At 38.5% G+C, this 18,180-nt stretch overlaps 1 protein-coding gene across 3 annotated transcripts in view; it reads left to right on the top strand.

Annotated features, from left to right (window-relative positions):
- The window catches only part of ZFR (zinc finger RNA binding protein), a 53,984-nt gene extending 39,980 nt beyond the window's left edge, over nt 1-14,004 (top strand). For 2 of the 3 annotated variants that reach the window (XM_045020876.1, XM_045020875.1), the window contains exons 16-20: nt 4,828-4,925; nt 5,740-5,835; nt 10,417-10,528; nt 10,666-10,763; nt 11,482-14,004. In XM_045020876.1, the coding sequence (XP_044876811.1) occupies nt 4,828-4,925; nt 5,740-5,835; nt 10,417-10,528; nt 10,666-10,763; nt 11,482-11,661 (584 nt within the window). In that variant the 3' untranslated portion in view covers nt 11,662-14,004. Of the gene's footprint in view, nt 1-4,827; nt 4,926-5,739; nt 5,836-10,416; nt 10,529-10,665; nt 10,764-11,481 lie in introns of those variants that run through there. The other variant, XR_006580374.1, reaches the window with a different exon arrangement.
- The last annotated feature ends 4,176 nt before the right edge of the window (nt 14,005-18,180 follow it).

Here is an 18,180-nt window from a genome sequence, read left to right as displayed (position 1 = left end):
AGTTCAAAAAATTAATCTTCTTCCCCTTAACTTAATGTCCAGCCTCAGCTTTCTGGAAAAGTTACTAAATTGTGTCTTTTCTCCTCCCTCCCCTTACAAAATTCAGTTATTTGGAAAACTAAATGTTTTACAGCAAGTGATTACAAGCCTTCCCTAAGAGATTTTGCAGCATATTAGAAAACTAAATCTTTATATCTTTACATTCTGGTTTTGAAACTGGATCTGTCTTGCCACCACTTACATCTTTAACATGGCATTGCTGCGTATAATATACACACGTTATGTTGATGTTCATAGTGCTTGTAGCTTTGTCTGGAAGAATGTGAATTTTTCCAGCTGTCTGAGGTTGGTCTTTGGACTGGAGTGCTTTTGTTAAATATACAGGCTCCTGGTATTAAGATCTGAGTATTTTATCCAAATAGCATACACAGAGTAGTACAATAATAAGAAATGGTTTGGTCACTGAGTTAAAGTAGAAGTTGGTTGGCGCTCTTAAAACCGATTTATATTTGTGAATGTGCAATCCCACTGATGCCAGCAGTGTTGCTTTAGGGTCTGTTCTGTAACACTTTCAAAGCTCCAAAAGCTTTTTAGCCAACAAGCATGATTAATGTCTGCAATAGGTTGGTTCTATTGTTCTATGGGTCAGATAAAATTAACTTTGTTTCCTTTCATCCTGTGTTTTCGTAGTCAAAGAGATCATAACAAACCAGGGTCTGTTGTTGAATATGAACCTACAAGCAGGCAATTTGTCTGTATTAACACTTTTTCATGATGCAGGTTGGGGGGAAAAAAAAGTGTGTGTATGTATGTATATGTGTGCGTGTGTATATACATATATAGTTATTTAAAATCATAGAATTCTTTTATTTCATCTCAGTAGTTTTAGCAATCCTTTAAAATATTGGAGGCTTCTCATCATGTTAGATATTTTTGAAATTAGAGAATTATAATAAAGCTTTGTTGTCAGAGCTGCTTCCTATGCCAGAAAACAAAGCTGGAATATGTGTTCTCTGGATTGGATGACTTTTATTTTTGATCTTTAGTAGTGTGCTGTACACAATTAATGAACTGTGTGTATATCTCCAATTATACATGCTTTGTACAAATACTATTACATCAAGCCCAGTCATTTTCGTCTCGTTTTTGGCAATTGAAATTATGCCGGAAATGTGATACTTGGTTCACCTGGACTGAATCATGCAAAGCATTTCACCTTGTTAACAATTGGTTTAAAAAAAAAAAAAAAAGCAGTTGCCGTTATAGGTTTGATGATAGATGCTATGAAATTAGATTAATTTTAACCATTATCCTTATTCCTTAATGTACTGTGGAAAACTACAATTAGTCCACACTGCAGTTCAAAACTACAGTAAAATTGGTTTGTGGCCATTAGAATTTTATACTGTAATAAATGTGTTTAAAAAAAAAAAAAAAAAAAAAAAAAAAAACCAGCTGTTTTTCAATTCATTGATACTTTATGCCCCAAAGGAAACAAAACTATATTTTTGTCTGACCCAGACTTGAGCTAGAATTGTCATTCTGAGTTTGTCACCTGCTGAATTGATGATATTGCCTTTAGAGAAGCAAAATCAAACGAGGTAAATAGATTTCACTTCAAGACACTGAGCAGTGTAAAATGGATGTGCGGAAAAGTCCACATGTGCAACTAGAAGAAAATGCAGAATATTAAACTACAGATTATTGCAGTAAACCAGGTCGTCTTATGAATATTGCTGCTTATTTGCTGCAGAATAACTGTGTGTGTTTTTTCTCTTACTGCAGCTCCTAATGCTCTGTGTCTTAAAATGGTTTAAGTCTTTTGCTGGCTTTGTGGGAGCTAGTTTAGGTGATAACGAAGGCTTTGCCGGAGGAAACAGTTTGATTAAAGATGAGACTGTGACTTGCATGTGAAGTAAAATCATATTTAGTGTGTAATAATAATCCCATTAAATGACAAAAGGATAAAAAAGAATTATTTTTAAAAATAAAACTGTTAACCGCACGGCAATTGTGCCATACATTATTGTGCATTTGACAGTTATCCGGCATTTCTCTGAATTGACTTTGAATCTGATAAGTTCAAAATGCTCTAACCCTGGCTGTAGAATCTTTCTCTCAGCAAACAAAGTATATTATATATGTGTGTGTGGTTTGTTTTTTTTGTTTGTTTGTTTTTAACCCTTAGTTTATCAGTCCCGGTCCAAAGCCTTCTAGCAGAGGGAGTTGAATCCTGTCAGGGGTTGCTGCCAAGACATCGGAAGGATTTTTGACCAAGGTTTTCTAAAGCTCAGTGTCACACCTGCCATACTGCACAAAGGATAGGCTTTGGTTGCATAGTCCTAGCATTTACTGTTACTTTGTGTTTTTTTCTTTTTGTCTTTTGTCTCTTCTAGAATTAAGCAGTGTTCACACTAGTTTTGAAATAGTTGACTGGGTAACACGTATTTCACATAGTGGAATTTACTGAAATTGACATACCTGTTAACTTTTAATGAGGAAATAGTGTGGACACAGCATGTCTTCTAACCAAAGATTAACCCCTTATGTTTAGGTTATTTATAGAATACAGTTACATAGGGTAATAATTTGTACTTGTTTTTGTAAATTAACATAGCTTTTGTTTTAGGTTAACAGGGTGGCAGGCTAGAAGTCTAATTACTACAGTCTTTAAGGGGTTAATCCACTTGAAACGTAAAACAGGTGCAAAAATCCACAATGACATTTTACAAGAGTTTCTTGAATATATTTTCAGCCAAAATTTATTCTCAGTTGCAATAGGTGCCTTGGCATCTTCTGACTTTCACAATAGCTTTAAGTTTCAAGGTTATTCATGCAGTCTCCATTATTAATGGCACATGGCATATTTCAGATCCATGTTTCCAGCATAAAGTAAGATTGTCTACTGTGCATTAAAATGTAAATATTTCATAATAGAATTATTTTCCAAAGTGTTTCAGTGCTAGAAACTGAGTCATTGCAGTTTCAAGTTATATAGTATATTATTATGCTGAAAGATTGCACAGTGTCACCTATTTGCACATTCGTGTTATAAGAATTTAGATAATTGATACACGTAGGCCACTTGACCCCTAAGTTTGTGTTAATTTCTTAACCTCCCCTTGGTTTTCTACAATGGGTTTTTCTCTAAATGTATTCATTGTCTCTAATACTCATGTTATGCTCCTTTCTTAGATTGCCTTACTTGACAACTTTTGTCTGTAGGTTTACTATTCTTGACTGAAATAATTTTACTTTTAATGTCTTCACTTACTCTTCGAACCCTTCATCAGTGTGAATGGCTCCTCATTTCACTTTATCAAATACAGTCTCACAAATATACTCAAAATTGAGTATCTAAATTTTCCCCAACAAAAATTCTTAATGTGGAATCATTGTGGCTTCTTATATTTCACCTGGTACAGAGCAAAATATGTTTTCCAATGAAAAGGAGACCAAATCCAAACAGTATTCTAGATTAATTTTTTAGTAATTATATTGGAGAGTAAAAGTATCCTTTTTGATTTATATGCATTTTAACTGTGGGTGCATCCTAATAGCCTGTTGACTTTTTTCCTTCATTTATATGTTGGCAGCTGCCTTACAGTTTTCCCTTAAATCTTTTTCAAGTCAGTATGCTTCATGAGTGTTATAGTGAATATCACTTTTTTTGTTTGGTGCTCTAACTTGCTCATGTCACATTTTCCAACACCAGACTATTTTTAGTATATTGCCACTCTTCTGAATGAGCCAAATGGAATGTTGTTTAATTAGTCATCCTCTGCCATATCAACATATTTTGTTACTCATTGTGAAGGCCATTTTCATATATAATAAGCTAAGGATGTTACAAAACTAATCATTGAGTTACACCATTGGTACACCGTTAGCCAGTTAGAAGCTACCTTTTGTAATCATTCGGTGTTGCCTGTTTTGTTGGGACAACCAATTTGAAAAGCTTATTGTACCTTTTGGTCACTTATTAGGTAGTCATGTTCAACATAACTTGGTCAAAACCCCGTTTCTTGAACACTTAAATGTACAAGATCTATTGTTGTTTATCTTCCAAACATTCTGATATTGCTTCTACTACTCTTCTTTCTTCTTTCTCCTGCTTAGACTTAACCAAGATATGCCTTTTTCAGCTGTTTAATATTTCTTAGATGAAATTGGACAGTGTGCATATGCACACCGTGGAGATGCAAAAGCTATAGAAATTAGAGAAATTATAGTAGAAAGTAATTAAACTGATTGGCATTCTACAGAGTATTTCACATTCTTTCAGTCATATTAAAGCAAAATAATTTGCACTATAATTTAAATTTTAATGATGATATCACCAGATTCTGTGTGCTTCCAGAACTTATTTGTTATACTTGCCCCTTTTTATTAGGAGTAGTTCCAGAGTAACATGAGACCATTTAAGTTCAGCAAACTCAGTTTGTTGTAAATTCTACTCCATTAAAGTGGATTTTTGTGTTCCTTCTGTCTGTGTTCTCTGTGCTGGTGCACTGTGTCCAACCATCCTTCCTTCAATATTTAATTTTAGGGGAAATCTGTTTTGACAAGTTAGTTTGTATGAATAACTGCAGACTACTGCATAATCTGCAGTCCATTAAAATTAGATTGAGGGCTAAATTGTATTATGCTCTTGATCTTTATACTGGGTTATATACTAATCCCAATTAAAGGGATTTTATTGATATGTTGGATGGGGTTTAAACTCTAAATGGCATGTGTGACATTGAAGCTACTTTAAGGAAGTGTCTTGCTCACCTGGTCAAACACCCATTCCTCACTGCATTTTGCCAATTCAATCCATTTTAGATGTAACCTCGGGTATGGTGAAAGACCCACCGGACGTCTTGGACAGGCAAAAATGCCTTGACGCTCTGGCTGCTCTACGCCACGCTAAGTGGTTCCAGGTTCGGAACATCATTTTACTTTCTTCTTGTAGCCTTATGAGAGATTAGTTCAGTTGCAATATAAATGTTTAACTGTGAAAACACTCAAGGTTGCCCATGGTAATAATACTTTAAATTAAATGAACAGAAAAATGTTATCATAGAAAGCTCAGTATGGAAGAACTGCTTTATGCAGTTATTGCTGATCTGACATAAACTCTTTTTCTGATCATTGAGAAGGCGATGTTGAAAGCTTGACTCGCTTTGGGTGATCATATGCTGTGTGTATTTGTAATATATTCCATAAGGCTGCAGAGTAACTTTGCTTTAAATAATGGAATATGTGTTTAAAGCTTTGTGTTTAGATTTAAGACTTTTTTTCCTATTTCTTGAAGTGCATTAAGTGTAGGGAATGAAAGGTGAGAAATAACTGTTTGGTTTAGTGACTTTGCACTCTGGCAAAGGCACAACAAAGAAACCAAACAGATTCCCTTGACCTTTCAGTCTCTGTACATACTTTTTAGATCTTTATTCTTTTTATTTCTAATATAGAAAGATATATGTATTGTTACAGATGAATATGGTCAAAGTGTACAGGGGATCAAGAAATATTACTCTTGTATAACCTGTGCACTTTGACTTCTACCACCTTAAGTTTACTAACCCTGGCACAAAATACTGCTGTAAATGGCAGCTCATGAACACAGTTTTAGAGTGACTTGTTTCTATTCTATATCTGAGCTTCCATTGAACAGTGGTGTTTTAGCTTTTCAACCTGTGGCCTGTTTTCTGTAGGTGCTGGGATTTATTAACTTGATTTTGTATTGCTCTCAAGGCTAGAGCTAATGGTCTGCAGTCCTGTGTGATTATCATACGTATTCTTCGTGACCTCTGTCAGAGAGTACCAACTTGGTCTGACTTCCCAAGCTGGGTGAGTAATCCTCTTTTGCACGCACTTTAAGACAGCAGCATGTTGCTACAAGTTCAGTGTCAGAAAATGATGGTGCAACCTTTTTTTTTTTTTTAAATAAAGCCATATATCAAGAATCAGTTTTTTGGTTTATTTTATTCCCTCAGCAGACAATTTCTTTTAAATCTTTAAAAAGAACCCAGACTTCTGGTATCCTATGATTTCTGAAGTTAGATCTTTACCAAAGAATTTATTTTCTCCTACAGAACAAAAATATCACCAAAGAATTCAGTACTTCTTTTTTCTCTTCTTCTAAGAGTTTGTATAGAAGTTAGGAATGATTATTTTTCATCTCAGTTTACTTTGAATTGCTTGGCCTTTCTTTCCTGAGACTTGTTTGAAATAGTTTGTCAAATGTATCTGGATAACCATTGCAGAGCAAACTGTGAGTAAAAGTTACTTGCTAAGGACCCCTTCTGTTACCATTCTCCTTAATATCTGTTGCTGCTGCCAGATATGGTACCAGAGTACTGATATATGATGATCCGTCTTTGACAGGGAGAGTGTTGGCAATGGTCCAAACCACTTTATTGTTAGTTTCTGTTTGGACAAGAAGTGAGTTCTAAGATAGGAGGAGGGCTATAAAAGAATTTACCAAGTCACTTCTGCTTAACTGAAAATAATGTATAAGAGTTAAATGTTTTTATTAAGGCTTATTTGGCTTTAAAATAATATTTGAGCAGACTAAACATAGCACCAGATTCTGTGCTGCATCTCTTGAAAGAGCCAGCACCCAAAGCATAGCTCAAGGGGGAGAGAGGGCAAAGATGCCCTCTGTAAACTACCAGCATTCCAGACTGCTGAGAGGCTGATACAGTCCCCAGTAGAAGTTGAGAGCCTTGGAGGCTGCTCTGACTTAAGACTGTTTTCCTCGGGCTGCCCTCTGGGCTGAAGTGTCATCATAGTGATGTACTATGACTGTGCTCCAGAAACCCACTCCTTACATTGGAACTTGCGTGTGCCACTTGTGTTGGCCCTGTGTGTGATGTGGGAGCAAGCATAGAATCAGCTTCATAGTTTCTTTAGTCCTCAACATAAAGTTACAAATTTCTGCAGAAAGAAAAAGTATTTAGAGTTTCATTATTTATGGTTCGAACTCCCTCTTCTAGGAAAATAAGTGAGGCTTTAACTATTTAATATGGGGTGGAGAGCCAGAGGGAGGAGGAAGTTTACTACTTCGTTCTTCATTAATACACACTTTCTGGTGGCCCCGAGGAATTTAGATAAAACTTCTCTTTCTACAGAAGAAGTTATATAATGCATTGCATACAGGAAAAAAATACTACATCGAAACATTTTAGGTTGCAAAACATCAAACACTCAAAAATTAGGTTTCAGAGTGGTAGCCGTGTTAGTCTGTATCAGCAAAAAGAACGAGGAGTACTTGTGGCACCTTAGAGACTAACAAATTTATTTGGGCATAAGCTTTCGTGGGCTAAAACCCACTTCATCGGATGCATGCACTGGAAAATACAGTAGGAAGAGATATATATTCTTTGGCCAAACCAGACAGTCTCTATGCAAATGTACATGGCAGAGGGGCATTGCTTTCACATGATAGCATATATCACATTGGTAGATGTGCAGGTGAACGAGCCTCTGAGGGTAGACTGATGTGATTAGGTCCTATGATGGTGTCCCTTGAATAGATATGTGGACAGAGTTGGCAACAGGCTTTGTTGCAAGGATAGGTTCCTGGGTTAGTGTGTTTGGTGTGTGGTTGCTGGTGAGTATTTGCTTCAGGTTGGGGGGCTGTCTGTAAGCAAGGACTGGCCTGTCTCCCAAGATCTGTGAGAGTGAGGGATCGCTTACAGACAGCCCCCCAACCTGAAGCAAATACTCACCAGCAACCACACACTCGCCCAGAATAAATGGACACAAATCAGGTGTTAATAATTATAACGTTCAAAAACCAGTCGGAGAACACTTCAGCCTCTCTGGTCACTCAATTACAGACCTAAAAGTTGCAATTCTTCAACCAAAAAAAATTTAAAAACAGACTCCAACGAGAAACTGCAGAACTGAATTAATCTGCAAACTGGACACCATTAAATTAGGCTTGAATAAAGACTGGGAGTGGATGGGTCATTACACAAAGTAAAAACTATTTCCCCATTCTAATTTTCCCCCTACTGTTACTCACACCTTCTTATCAACTGTTTGAAATGGGCCATCCTGATTATCACTACAAAAGTTTTTTTTCCCTCCTGCTGGGTTAGAGTTGGTATGGCCACACCCATTTTTTCATGTTCTGTGTATGTGTGTGTATATATATATCTTCCTACTGTATTTTCCACTGCATGCATCCAATGAAGTGGGTTTTAGCCCACAAAAGCTTATGCCCAAATAAATTCATTAGTCTCTAAGGTGCCACAAGTACTCCTCATTCTTTTTTTTCAAAAATTAGGAAATGCCAGAATTTAGGTTACTTATGTATTGCAAATTCTACCCCATTGCATTATGATGCATTATTTATTGAATGATCATACACTGTTTGTTTTTTTTCCTCATTATCCCTACCTGATTTGGTTCATAGGATGGACAGTGCTCAGAGAATGAGGCAGCGGTTTGATATTTTTGTACTCCCCATTCAGTTAGTGGCCCTCCCTCCCCTATTTACCAGGTACCATCCAAAGCCTCCAATGAATTCAGAATTATTTATTTCATCATAGTCTTTTCTAGGGCACTCATCACCTTAGTATGTGAGTGCCTCACAAACATTAATGAATTTTTCTATACTGCAAGATGGGAAGCATCCATTTTACAGATAGGGAAACTGAGACACAAAGATTTGCCTGAGGCCACATAGTGAATCAGTGGCAAACCTAGGATTTGAACACACACTCCTGATTCCCAACCCTGTCCTCATTCTTTCAGACCATACTGTCTTATTGCTAGAGCTGCTGAATATTCACAGCTCCCATTGACTTCTGTTGTAGCTGTGAGTGCTCCGCATATCTGCATATCAGGCCCCAGGTATCTGAAGTTGAGCAGAGCAGGAATGAGGAATACTCAATTAGCAGCAAAATGTTGGTTTAAGTAATTTGTTCAGCATTATATTGAAAGACTGTGGCAGAAGCTGGGATAGAATTGAATTCTCCTGTATGTCATTCACCTGCCTTAACCACAAGATCATCCTTTCTCTTCTTACAGTCCCCTGTCTTGATTTCTATACACTATCCAACTGTTAGAACAAATTAAGCAGGGATCTTACAGACTAATTCATTACTTGACTATGATTCATTCCCTGCTTGCTGTGCATCTTGTGCACTGAATGAAGCTGGGATTCTCTGGAAAACAGTCTTTAATTATCTGATCACATACTATCAGAAGGAATGTAAGCAAAGCTGCAGAATTACGGCTGCACAGGCAACCCAAATGCCTTATATTCTAATGATCAACTTAGTAAAATAACAGAAGGGTAGCCATGTTAGTCTGGATCTGTAAAAAGTGACAGAGTCCTGTGGCACCTTATAGACTAACAGACATATTGGAGCATAAGCTTTCGTGGGTGAATACAAAGGGGAATATTCACCCATGAAAGCTTATGCTCCAATACGTCTGTTAGTCTATAAGGTGCCACAGGACTCTTTGTCACTTTTTAGTAAAATAAATAATCATCTTTTAATGGGTTTCTTTTTTTGGGAGGGGAGGGGGGATTTCCTAGTCTTTTAAAAGAAAAAGGTAAATTATTTTATCTGCAGCTGTATCATCCCCACTATCCTGCATCACCTGGTGTAGGGTTTGATTGCTAAACCTTCAGTTGTTCCACACAGCTTGAGCCACAGGACTAACTATTTGAGCTTAGGAAATTATCCCTCAGGATGGAAGGGGTTGATCAAGAGAAGTCTGGCCCAGTGCGCACATGCTTGTTCTCCGTTTCTCTTCTCTCAGCTTCCTGTCTCAATACAGTAAAGGGAAGGGGGAACCAGGCCCAGATTGTGCTCTCTCCACCCCCATCCAATTCCCTACCGAATTTCTCTGAAGAGTGTGTCCACTCCTGGGATTCCCAGTGAAGTCTGTATTACTGATGCTGCTTTGGCAATGATGTGGGCCAGACTTGGATTAGAATGTTTGTGTTCAGGGGACTGTTTTGGCATGCTGCTAACAGATGTGACAGAAGGGAAATTGTGATTTTTTTTCTTGTTTCATTTATATCTCAGCTAAGCCTGAACAGAATTGCATGGGTCAAAGAAAAGGTACTTTTCTAACCCTAGGATGTTCTCCCTGCTGAATTTCAAAGGCCAACTGCAAACAATGGAGGTGTTAGAGCATCTCAAAAAAGGTCATAAGAATCTTTTAGTGGGAAGTGTTAGACAACCTAAATATAGGGTTATTACTCTTAGGCTAATTTTGTATCACTATTCAGCTGTCTAAAAATCTGGTAGTCTAACTTTTTTTTACATTTCAACTGGACACAATATTCTTTGTGTAATTTCTTATTAAGCTGCGTATACCAGAAGATCTGAGTTGAATTGTGACGGTTTCTTTTTCTAAAGCAGCCTAGTAAAATAGTCTTTTTTTTTCTATTCTTGATTTTAGGCTATGGAGTTACTAGTAGAGAAAGCGATCAGCAGTGCTTCTGGACCACAAAGCCCTGGGGATGCATTGAGGAGAGTTTTTGAGTGTATATCTTCAGGAATAATCCTTAAAGGCAGGTTGCACTTGTTTGATACAAATTTTAGATTTCGCCAAGGGCATTTATAAGTTCAGCTAAAATGTATATTTTAGTTACTATATATAATCCGTATATGTGGACTCTAGTAATGGTAACTAGCCGTATTGTTATAGGTGGTCCTGGCCTTTTGGATCCTTGTGAAAAAGATCCTTATGATACACTTGCTTTAATGACAGACCAGCAACGAGAGGATATTACTTCGAGTGCACAGGTAATGAACTTTCTAATAAAATAACCAAGGGTGGTGGTTGTGGTGGTATGCTGAAATATTGAAGATCTTTCTCCTTCAATAGTAAAACTTGGGGGGGGGAATTGAGTCATGTAACAAAAGTTTGAGTAAATGCACAGATGAGTACTCAGCCCTTAAACTGAGCATATAAGTGTTCTCACATAATGCTCAGTGCACCTATTAGAAACAGGCAATAAACATGCCTTGCTGTTCCGTAATCCTGAGGGCACTTACGCTGGGGATCAGACTAGCTCCTAAATAAGGATAGCCTTTATGATGGCTTTATGCCCGACAGGGATCCCCTTGTGGGGGAAGTATTCCAACTGTACGTTTGGTGCAGCTTTAAGTCAGCTTTATGGCACAAAGGATACTTTGTCATAAACTAAGATGTGGATTTAAGATTAGCTGTTGCTACTGCCAAGATTAGGAAAAGGATTACTGCAGTTCCAGCCTTTTGTACTTGCAAGGATGTTCACGCTTGTCTGTCTCTTGTCAGTCTAAATGACTGTATCTGTTTAAACTTAAAACTATATTGGATTGAAAAGGATTACTGTAGATACATTTGCATAAACTTTGATTTATTTTTTTAAATGTGGTTTATGAAAAATGTTAACTGCCTCCACTGTCATATTTAGGTTTAACATTTGTTTCTGATAAAAGGTTTTTGTTTTGTTTTCCCCCCTCCCCCCTCTGTTACCAGTTTGCACTGAGACTCCTTGCATTCCGTCAAATACACAAAGTTCTAGGAATGGATCCATTGCCACAGATGAACCAACGTTTCAACATTCATAACAATCGTAAAAGGAGAAGAAGCAGTGATGGGGTCGATGGGTTTGAAGCAGAGGGGAAAAAAGACAAAAAGGATTACGATAACTTTTAAAAATGTCTGTCATCAGTGTTAAGACAGGAAGTGATAATAGGAGTCCATTTGTTGCCTGACTCTTTTTTATTCATAATAATGTCTGTTTTAAAACATCCAAAAAACAGATGGAAGATCAATTTTGCAGAAAGAGGACTTAACTCTTCTGTGAAGTTGTAAACTTTTAATGGATGTGCAGTATCAGACAAATTATGGATGTAAAGATACCACAAATGGAAATTGTGCTCTGATTTAAAAAAATATTAGCTTATTTTTTTCCCCATTATTTTTTTTATTTAGACATAGGTTACTAACTGTAGTAATTTCCCTATTTTTTGTCCTTTTTATTAACTAGTCACTAGTGCATTGTCTTAAATCCTGACTGTATTTAATGCAGCATTTGTGCTTCAGTAGCTATGAATATTTTGATATTTTATTTAGAAGTTTTGTTTGCCTTTGACACTAGTTGTATAAGTTACTCTGTGTTATAGATGGTATATAGTTTCCCTCCCACTTAATATTTTACAGCAGAACTTTTTTTTGTAAAGTGAGACTGCAGGATTTTGGTTTTTTTCCTAAATGTGAAGGGTTACAACACACAATTATCCTGCCGTTTGAGTGCTCAGAATTAAATGTTTCTGCCAATCTTGTGGCATTTTGTCTCTTTAGTGTGATATAATGGTGTAATTAAGACAGATTTGTGTTAATCTAATCAAGTTTGCTGTTAGTTGTGCATTAGCAGTATAAAAGCTAATATATACAGTATGGTCTTGCAACAGTTTTAAAACAGCTACATAATTGATCAAAAATGCATGACATTTTTGTTTTAATAGAAGGGCTTTTAAAACTATCATTTTAGGTTTAATGCATAGGTCTTTGTATGACTGACTTTGTGACATAGCAAGGCCAAAAAAAAATAACTTTCTGAATTTTTTTTTCTTAAGATGCTAATAAAAGAGGGCATTTTCCCATTGGGACAAAGTTGGCGGCAGTTTTCAAACAGCTTTGTCAATGTGATACTAATGCCATTTCATTAGCCCTTAAAATAGATGTTTGCCATATCAGTGCCTGTGAGGTAACTCCTAGTAGCTATTCCTGTATAGCTATTTTTCTGTGATTTTTTTTTCAGTAACTTGAAAACTAAAACTAAAGTGGATAAAGTATTGTTGACACAGTGAAGGTTATCAAAGAAAAAAACCCAGAAAATTATTTGATGTGGCCATAGTGTATGCTTATGTCTTCTTCAAAAAGCTAAATATTATAGCAGTGGTGTAAGTAAAATTACATCATACTGTTGATGTATGCTCCAGATGTGATTTGTTGTCACAGCACTACAGTGGGATACGCAACAGTGAAATACGCAAATAAAAACTAAAGTTTATTAAATGACTTTAACGTTCATTATACACTGGAAACTGAAGTTCTGCTCTTTCTGTTTGGTGTGCACTATGCTTAGCTGAAGACCTGAAAAAATACATGGGTTTAATATTGACTATGATAACATTCCTATAACTATTTTACAAATGACTGTAGGAAAATGTCAGATATTGCAAAGAACACTGGTTTTCTTGATTTAAAATTACTTCAAAGCCTTTTGTTCCAATTCATCAGGTCGAACTTATCTTTGACCTTTTAAGTGATTAATTATTTTGCTTGTCCTTCAAAATATACTGGAGAAATTCCAAAAACATTTTAACACAGTGGGCCTGTGGAATGTAAATACAATATTAATATAGGAGTGGGATCTTGTGTAAGTTTAAATATACAGTATCCTGTGAGCATCAAACACTGCAACTTAAAAAAATTAATACAAAGATATTAGTGGTCAGCAAACAAAATAATGGAAAGCTTTCCCAGTACAGAAAAAGATTCCTTAAAAATAGTTTCATATGGGAAATAGAGTAACTAGCATGTGCTCAAAAATTATTTTTAACAAAAGAGGATTGCACCAACGTCCTTGTTGCTACCTTGGCACTCAGTTCAGCAGTATGTAGTTGCCCAAGATCCTCTACCTTTAAAAAGGAAGAAGTTTTGCTGCCATGGTGTCCAATCAGTCATTGCCGTTTATTATTTTGGAAGTTGCTTCATGTCTTATATTTCAGTTGCTGTTCATTTGGCCATTTTAATTCCCTACAAAAGTTTCCTATCCAAATGAGAGATGCTGTCAGTTTAGTCATGTGACCCTATTCTTTAGGATGAAAAGGTCAAAGATAAGTTTTGGATTTCCTGCATTTTTGTTTCACTGACTTATACCTCTTAACCAGTTTCTGGATGTTTGAAATATTGTATACTTGAAGTGATTCCCCATTAAACATGAAACTGTGACCATGATTTTTGATTTTTGTAGTAAAGAGTGGATTTGCAGTTTTGTTTTTCCTATCCATTATCTATGGATTATTTTAACTTGACAAAAATTACTGGCTTGTGTAGAATTAAGAGAAGTTAAAAATCAGACAATTTTGAGTTTTTTATTTTTAACAAGCTTGTAGAATGCTTTTGCATTAAACTGTTTAATCTACTAAATCCTTTTTTATATGCATGCATTTACAAAAAACACCTAAATCTGGTTTGCAAACACACAAATAATACATAAACTCAGCATTTGACTATCCAGTGGAATAATCATTGTTACGCAATATATTATCAATATTATTCAGTTTAACTACTTAGCAATATTTACCTTCTTTGAGTAGTGTCCCTATATGTGCTCCATTTCAGGGGTGCATGCACCCTTCCACCATTGATTATTCTGATGTATTTCAGCATCCCTGGGTTTTAAGAGGTATGTTTCTGGCTGGGAGCCAATCTCAATAAGTGATGGGCATCCTTGGTGCGCCTTTCTTTGGGAGATAATCACAGCCCTAATAAGTGCAAGATTTGCTCATCTTTCAAGGCCAGATCTCAAAAGACCAGAAAGGTCAAATTTAGACTTTTAATGGTGGAGCAAGCATTAAGATCAGCTTCTGACCCATGTAACAAGGACCTCCCTGTACACAGAGCTTCCAGTACCACTAGTGCTTCATCTATCTCAAGACAACACTCACTGAGCATCTCTGGAGATTCAAGTATGCAAGTGTCATCCTCAGCCTCTGGGAATGTCTCACCGAAAGCTTCAGGAGAGGGAGCTTCTGTGACATACCTTCAGGTTAGAGAGCTGTATTATCGAAGCCTTTGACCACCACTAAAAAGAGTAGGAGCACCTGTTCTACTATGAAATGTTGATCTCCATCTGCAAGAAGGTCCTGGAGACCTCAGGTCCCAAAGGGTCCCTTGCAACAGGATTCAGTACTGAGGACCTCTTCAACTATAGATAACCGAACCTAGGCTAGTAGCTGTGTCGTCAGACTCAGTTATCCTTTCAGTATCTATACCATCATCATGTATTGCAGCAGTACCAGTGGCATTTGGCCCTGATCTTTCTCATATCAGGGTTGTCTGTACCATCAATACCGAAACTGGCCTCCAAAGGAAAACATCAAATTTCCACCAATATACCATCAGTATTGCAGGAGTTTAGATACTCTAAAGACCTCCTGGTCTCCACTGAGCCAAAATCTGTTACTTACCGGTACCACTCATGTGGTATTGCAGTGTGCTAGGTCACCAGCTCCACATTTGTCATTGAGGCAGTCTTACTGACTTCAACCATACAGGGCAAATAGTTATCACCTCCCCTGGGATATGTTGAGGAGAGCGCCTCTGACTCACAAATTTTAGTATAGGGTTCTTCTGTATATTCTAGGAGGCATAATTAACCTACATGTACTGATACTGTGGAGGATACCAGACCTCAGCTTCCACCCCCTTGGTATAATCAGTAGAGGCTGCTCCTACTATGCCCTAGTGGCCTTGTTGGGATCCTTGGCCCATTTACTGACAACAATTTAGGTCGGCATCGACCCACTTGGAGCATAGATAGAGACATTTTTCTCAACCAGAGAAGGAGACTTTTGAGGTGCAGGAGGCAAGGGCTGACAGAGAGGTGACACTAATAGTGCTTCATCACCAGATGAAGCTGTTATGCATTAACCTCCTTCCATGGCAGATCAACTTAGGATGTTTCAAGAGCTGATGAAACATATTGCCTATATGCTTCAGATTCCATTACAGGAAGTCCAGGATTCCCATCATAAACTCCTGGACATTTTACACACCTTGGCCTCTATCCAGGTAGCCATCCCCATCAAGAAGCTTTGCTGGAGCCTACTATAAACCATCTGACAGACTCAACTTACAAGCATGCAGATAAAAAGTACTATGCCCCCCGCAGAGATTCCAAGTTCTTATTTTCTTACCCTATACTGAACTCTTTGGTAGTAGGAGCTGTCAATGAATGTGGTAGACAACACAATTTTAAGTCTATCCCTTACTCCAATGACCGCAAGAAACTTGACCTCTTTGATCATAAGTTCTACTCAGCCACACTACAGTTTTGAATGAAGAATCACCAGATACTTATGTTGAAATATTATTTAAACTACAAGAAATTTAATTCTTGTAATGAACACCTTCAGAGAAGCATGGGAGCAATTCAAGGCTATCTTACAGGAAGGTCAGTTTTTGGCAAAAACAATGTTACAGGCCTCCTTAGATGCTGTTGGTACTGCAGCACAATTCACATCCACCATAATTGTGATGCCACAAGCATCTTGGCTGCAGCTTTCCGATTTCCCTAGGGAGTTACAAAGTACTGTTGAAGACCTTTTGATGGCAACAAACTGTTTGCTCAGTCTACCAGTGACTCACTTCACACTCTCTAAAGACTTGAGGACCGTGCTCAAATACCTCAGGATCTATATACCTCTAACATAAGAAGATTTAGCAGGTCTCAGAATGCACAAAGGTTTTGTCCAGCCCATTTTCTAACTTCTGTAGGCCACCCGAGCCACCAACCAACAAAGAAGCTGCTGGAGTGCTTGCTCATGTCCGTTCCACATTAGGTGTGCGCGCATTGCTGCTGGAGATTTTTCCCTCAGTGGTAGGTCGGGTCGGCTCTAGCACCCTCTGGTGCTGCATGCTTATGCACCGATGTAAGGGGCACAGCCAGCTCCACACCCTCTCAATTTCTTCTTACCGCCCATGACAGTTGCTGGAACTTCTCCTCTTGCTTTGGCAAGGCATTTTTCAGTGGTTTTCTTCTCTGTATCTTAGTTTTAGTCTTAGTATAGTTGTAGTGTAAATATTGTAAATAGTATTAGTGTAGGTAGATAGTCCCCCTAATTCATTGTAGAGAGGCCAGGCATTTCCTAGGTTTCAAACCTTGTGCCTCCTGTGGCAAGCCTGTGCCTTTGGAGTGACCTACACCCAGTTGTCTGAAGTGTCTGGGGGAGAGTCACGTCAGAGGGCGCTGTCAGATTTGTTGGGACTTTAAGCCTTGTACGAAGAAAGAGAGAGAGGCTAGACAGAGAGCTATCCTAACGGAAGCCGCTCTTAGACAGGCATCGGAGCCAAGCCACTTGGATTCAGCACCAGATACTTCGGCATCAGTGCAAAGCACCCATCCGACCCTGTGCATTTCCCTGCACTATTCTCTATCATTAGTGCCAGAAGAACTATAAAAAGCAACGCTTTGCACTCTACAGTGCCAAAGAGAGGCAATCAAGGGGAAGGCAGTGGAGTGCAACCTGTGTTGGGCCACTCCACCCCTTCTCCCCCACCCCCCACAGACACGGTCCCTTGGCAGCACCATCGACTTCACCCAGAGAGTAGTTGAGTCTTCTGTGGGACCCTCTGCCGATGCCAGGATGTCATTGCTAAGCCAGCGGAATCATGGTGCCTTCTATCCTGGAGGCCTTTGCAGTGTCCAGGGACTTGCCACTCCCAGTACCACTGACTCTGATTGGACAACTGCTGGCTCCAGTGTGCCTGAGCAGGAGAGAGCACGGTGCTCTGAGCTCCTTTCTGTCACTGGGTCCCTCGGTATCTTCCAGGGACAAGCCTACCCTACTTTCTTCTACAAGATCATCTATGGCACCAGTCCCCATACTCTTGGCATCAAATGGCAGAAGTGAGGGGTACTGCTCCCATGTGGTCATCATGGGAGGACTCTTCATCGGAGTCTGAGGTGGAGCCCTACACTCATCCCAAGGGCCACCATCAGTACCCATCCTACATACCACCAGACCCCTGTGCGGGTCCCCTCTGCCAGTACCTGGCTCGGTGGTCAGTGGCCTATGCAGTGGCTGATCTGGAATCCATGGGGTGTTCCCCAGGTACTGGGTCTGTCATCCCACCAATCATACTTGGTTACTTCCAAGAGGTGGGCCCCCACACCACTCTGCTCGGCACCGGAACCTGATTCCGATACCAAACCCAGTACCAATACACAGGCCTTGGGCCCCATGGTGAGAATTGAGACTGAAGAAGAGGAAGAAGCTCATTCTCCAGTACAGGCTCTTCCTCCTTCCCGTATGAGGCTGTCTCGGGACCAAGTGACTTGCTGCTGGAAGATGACTTTAGAGCCCATCAGGAGCTTCTAAACAAGATTGTGACTAACGTGGGTCTAGAGGTTGAGGAGCTCCAGCAATCATCCCACAGCCT

This window comes from Mauremys mutica, chromosome 6 (assembly GCF_020497125.1).
Source record: "Mauremys mutica isolate MM-2020 ecotype Southern chromosome 6, ASM2049712v1, whole genome shotgun sequence".
NCBI lineage: Eukaryota > Metazoa > Chordata > Testudines > Geoemydidae > Mauremys > Mauremys mutica.
Note: the sequence above shows the minus strand (reverse complement) of the source record. Positions and strands in the feature narration are given on the sequence as shown.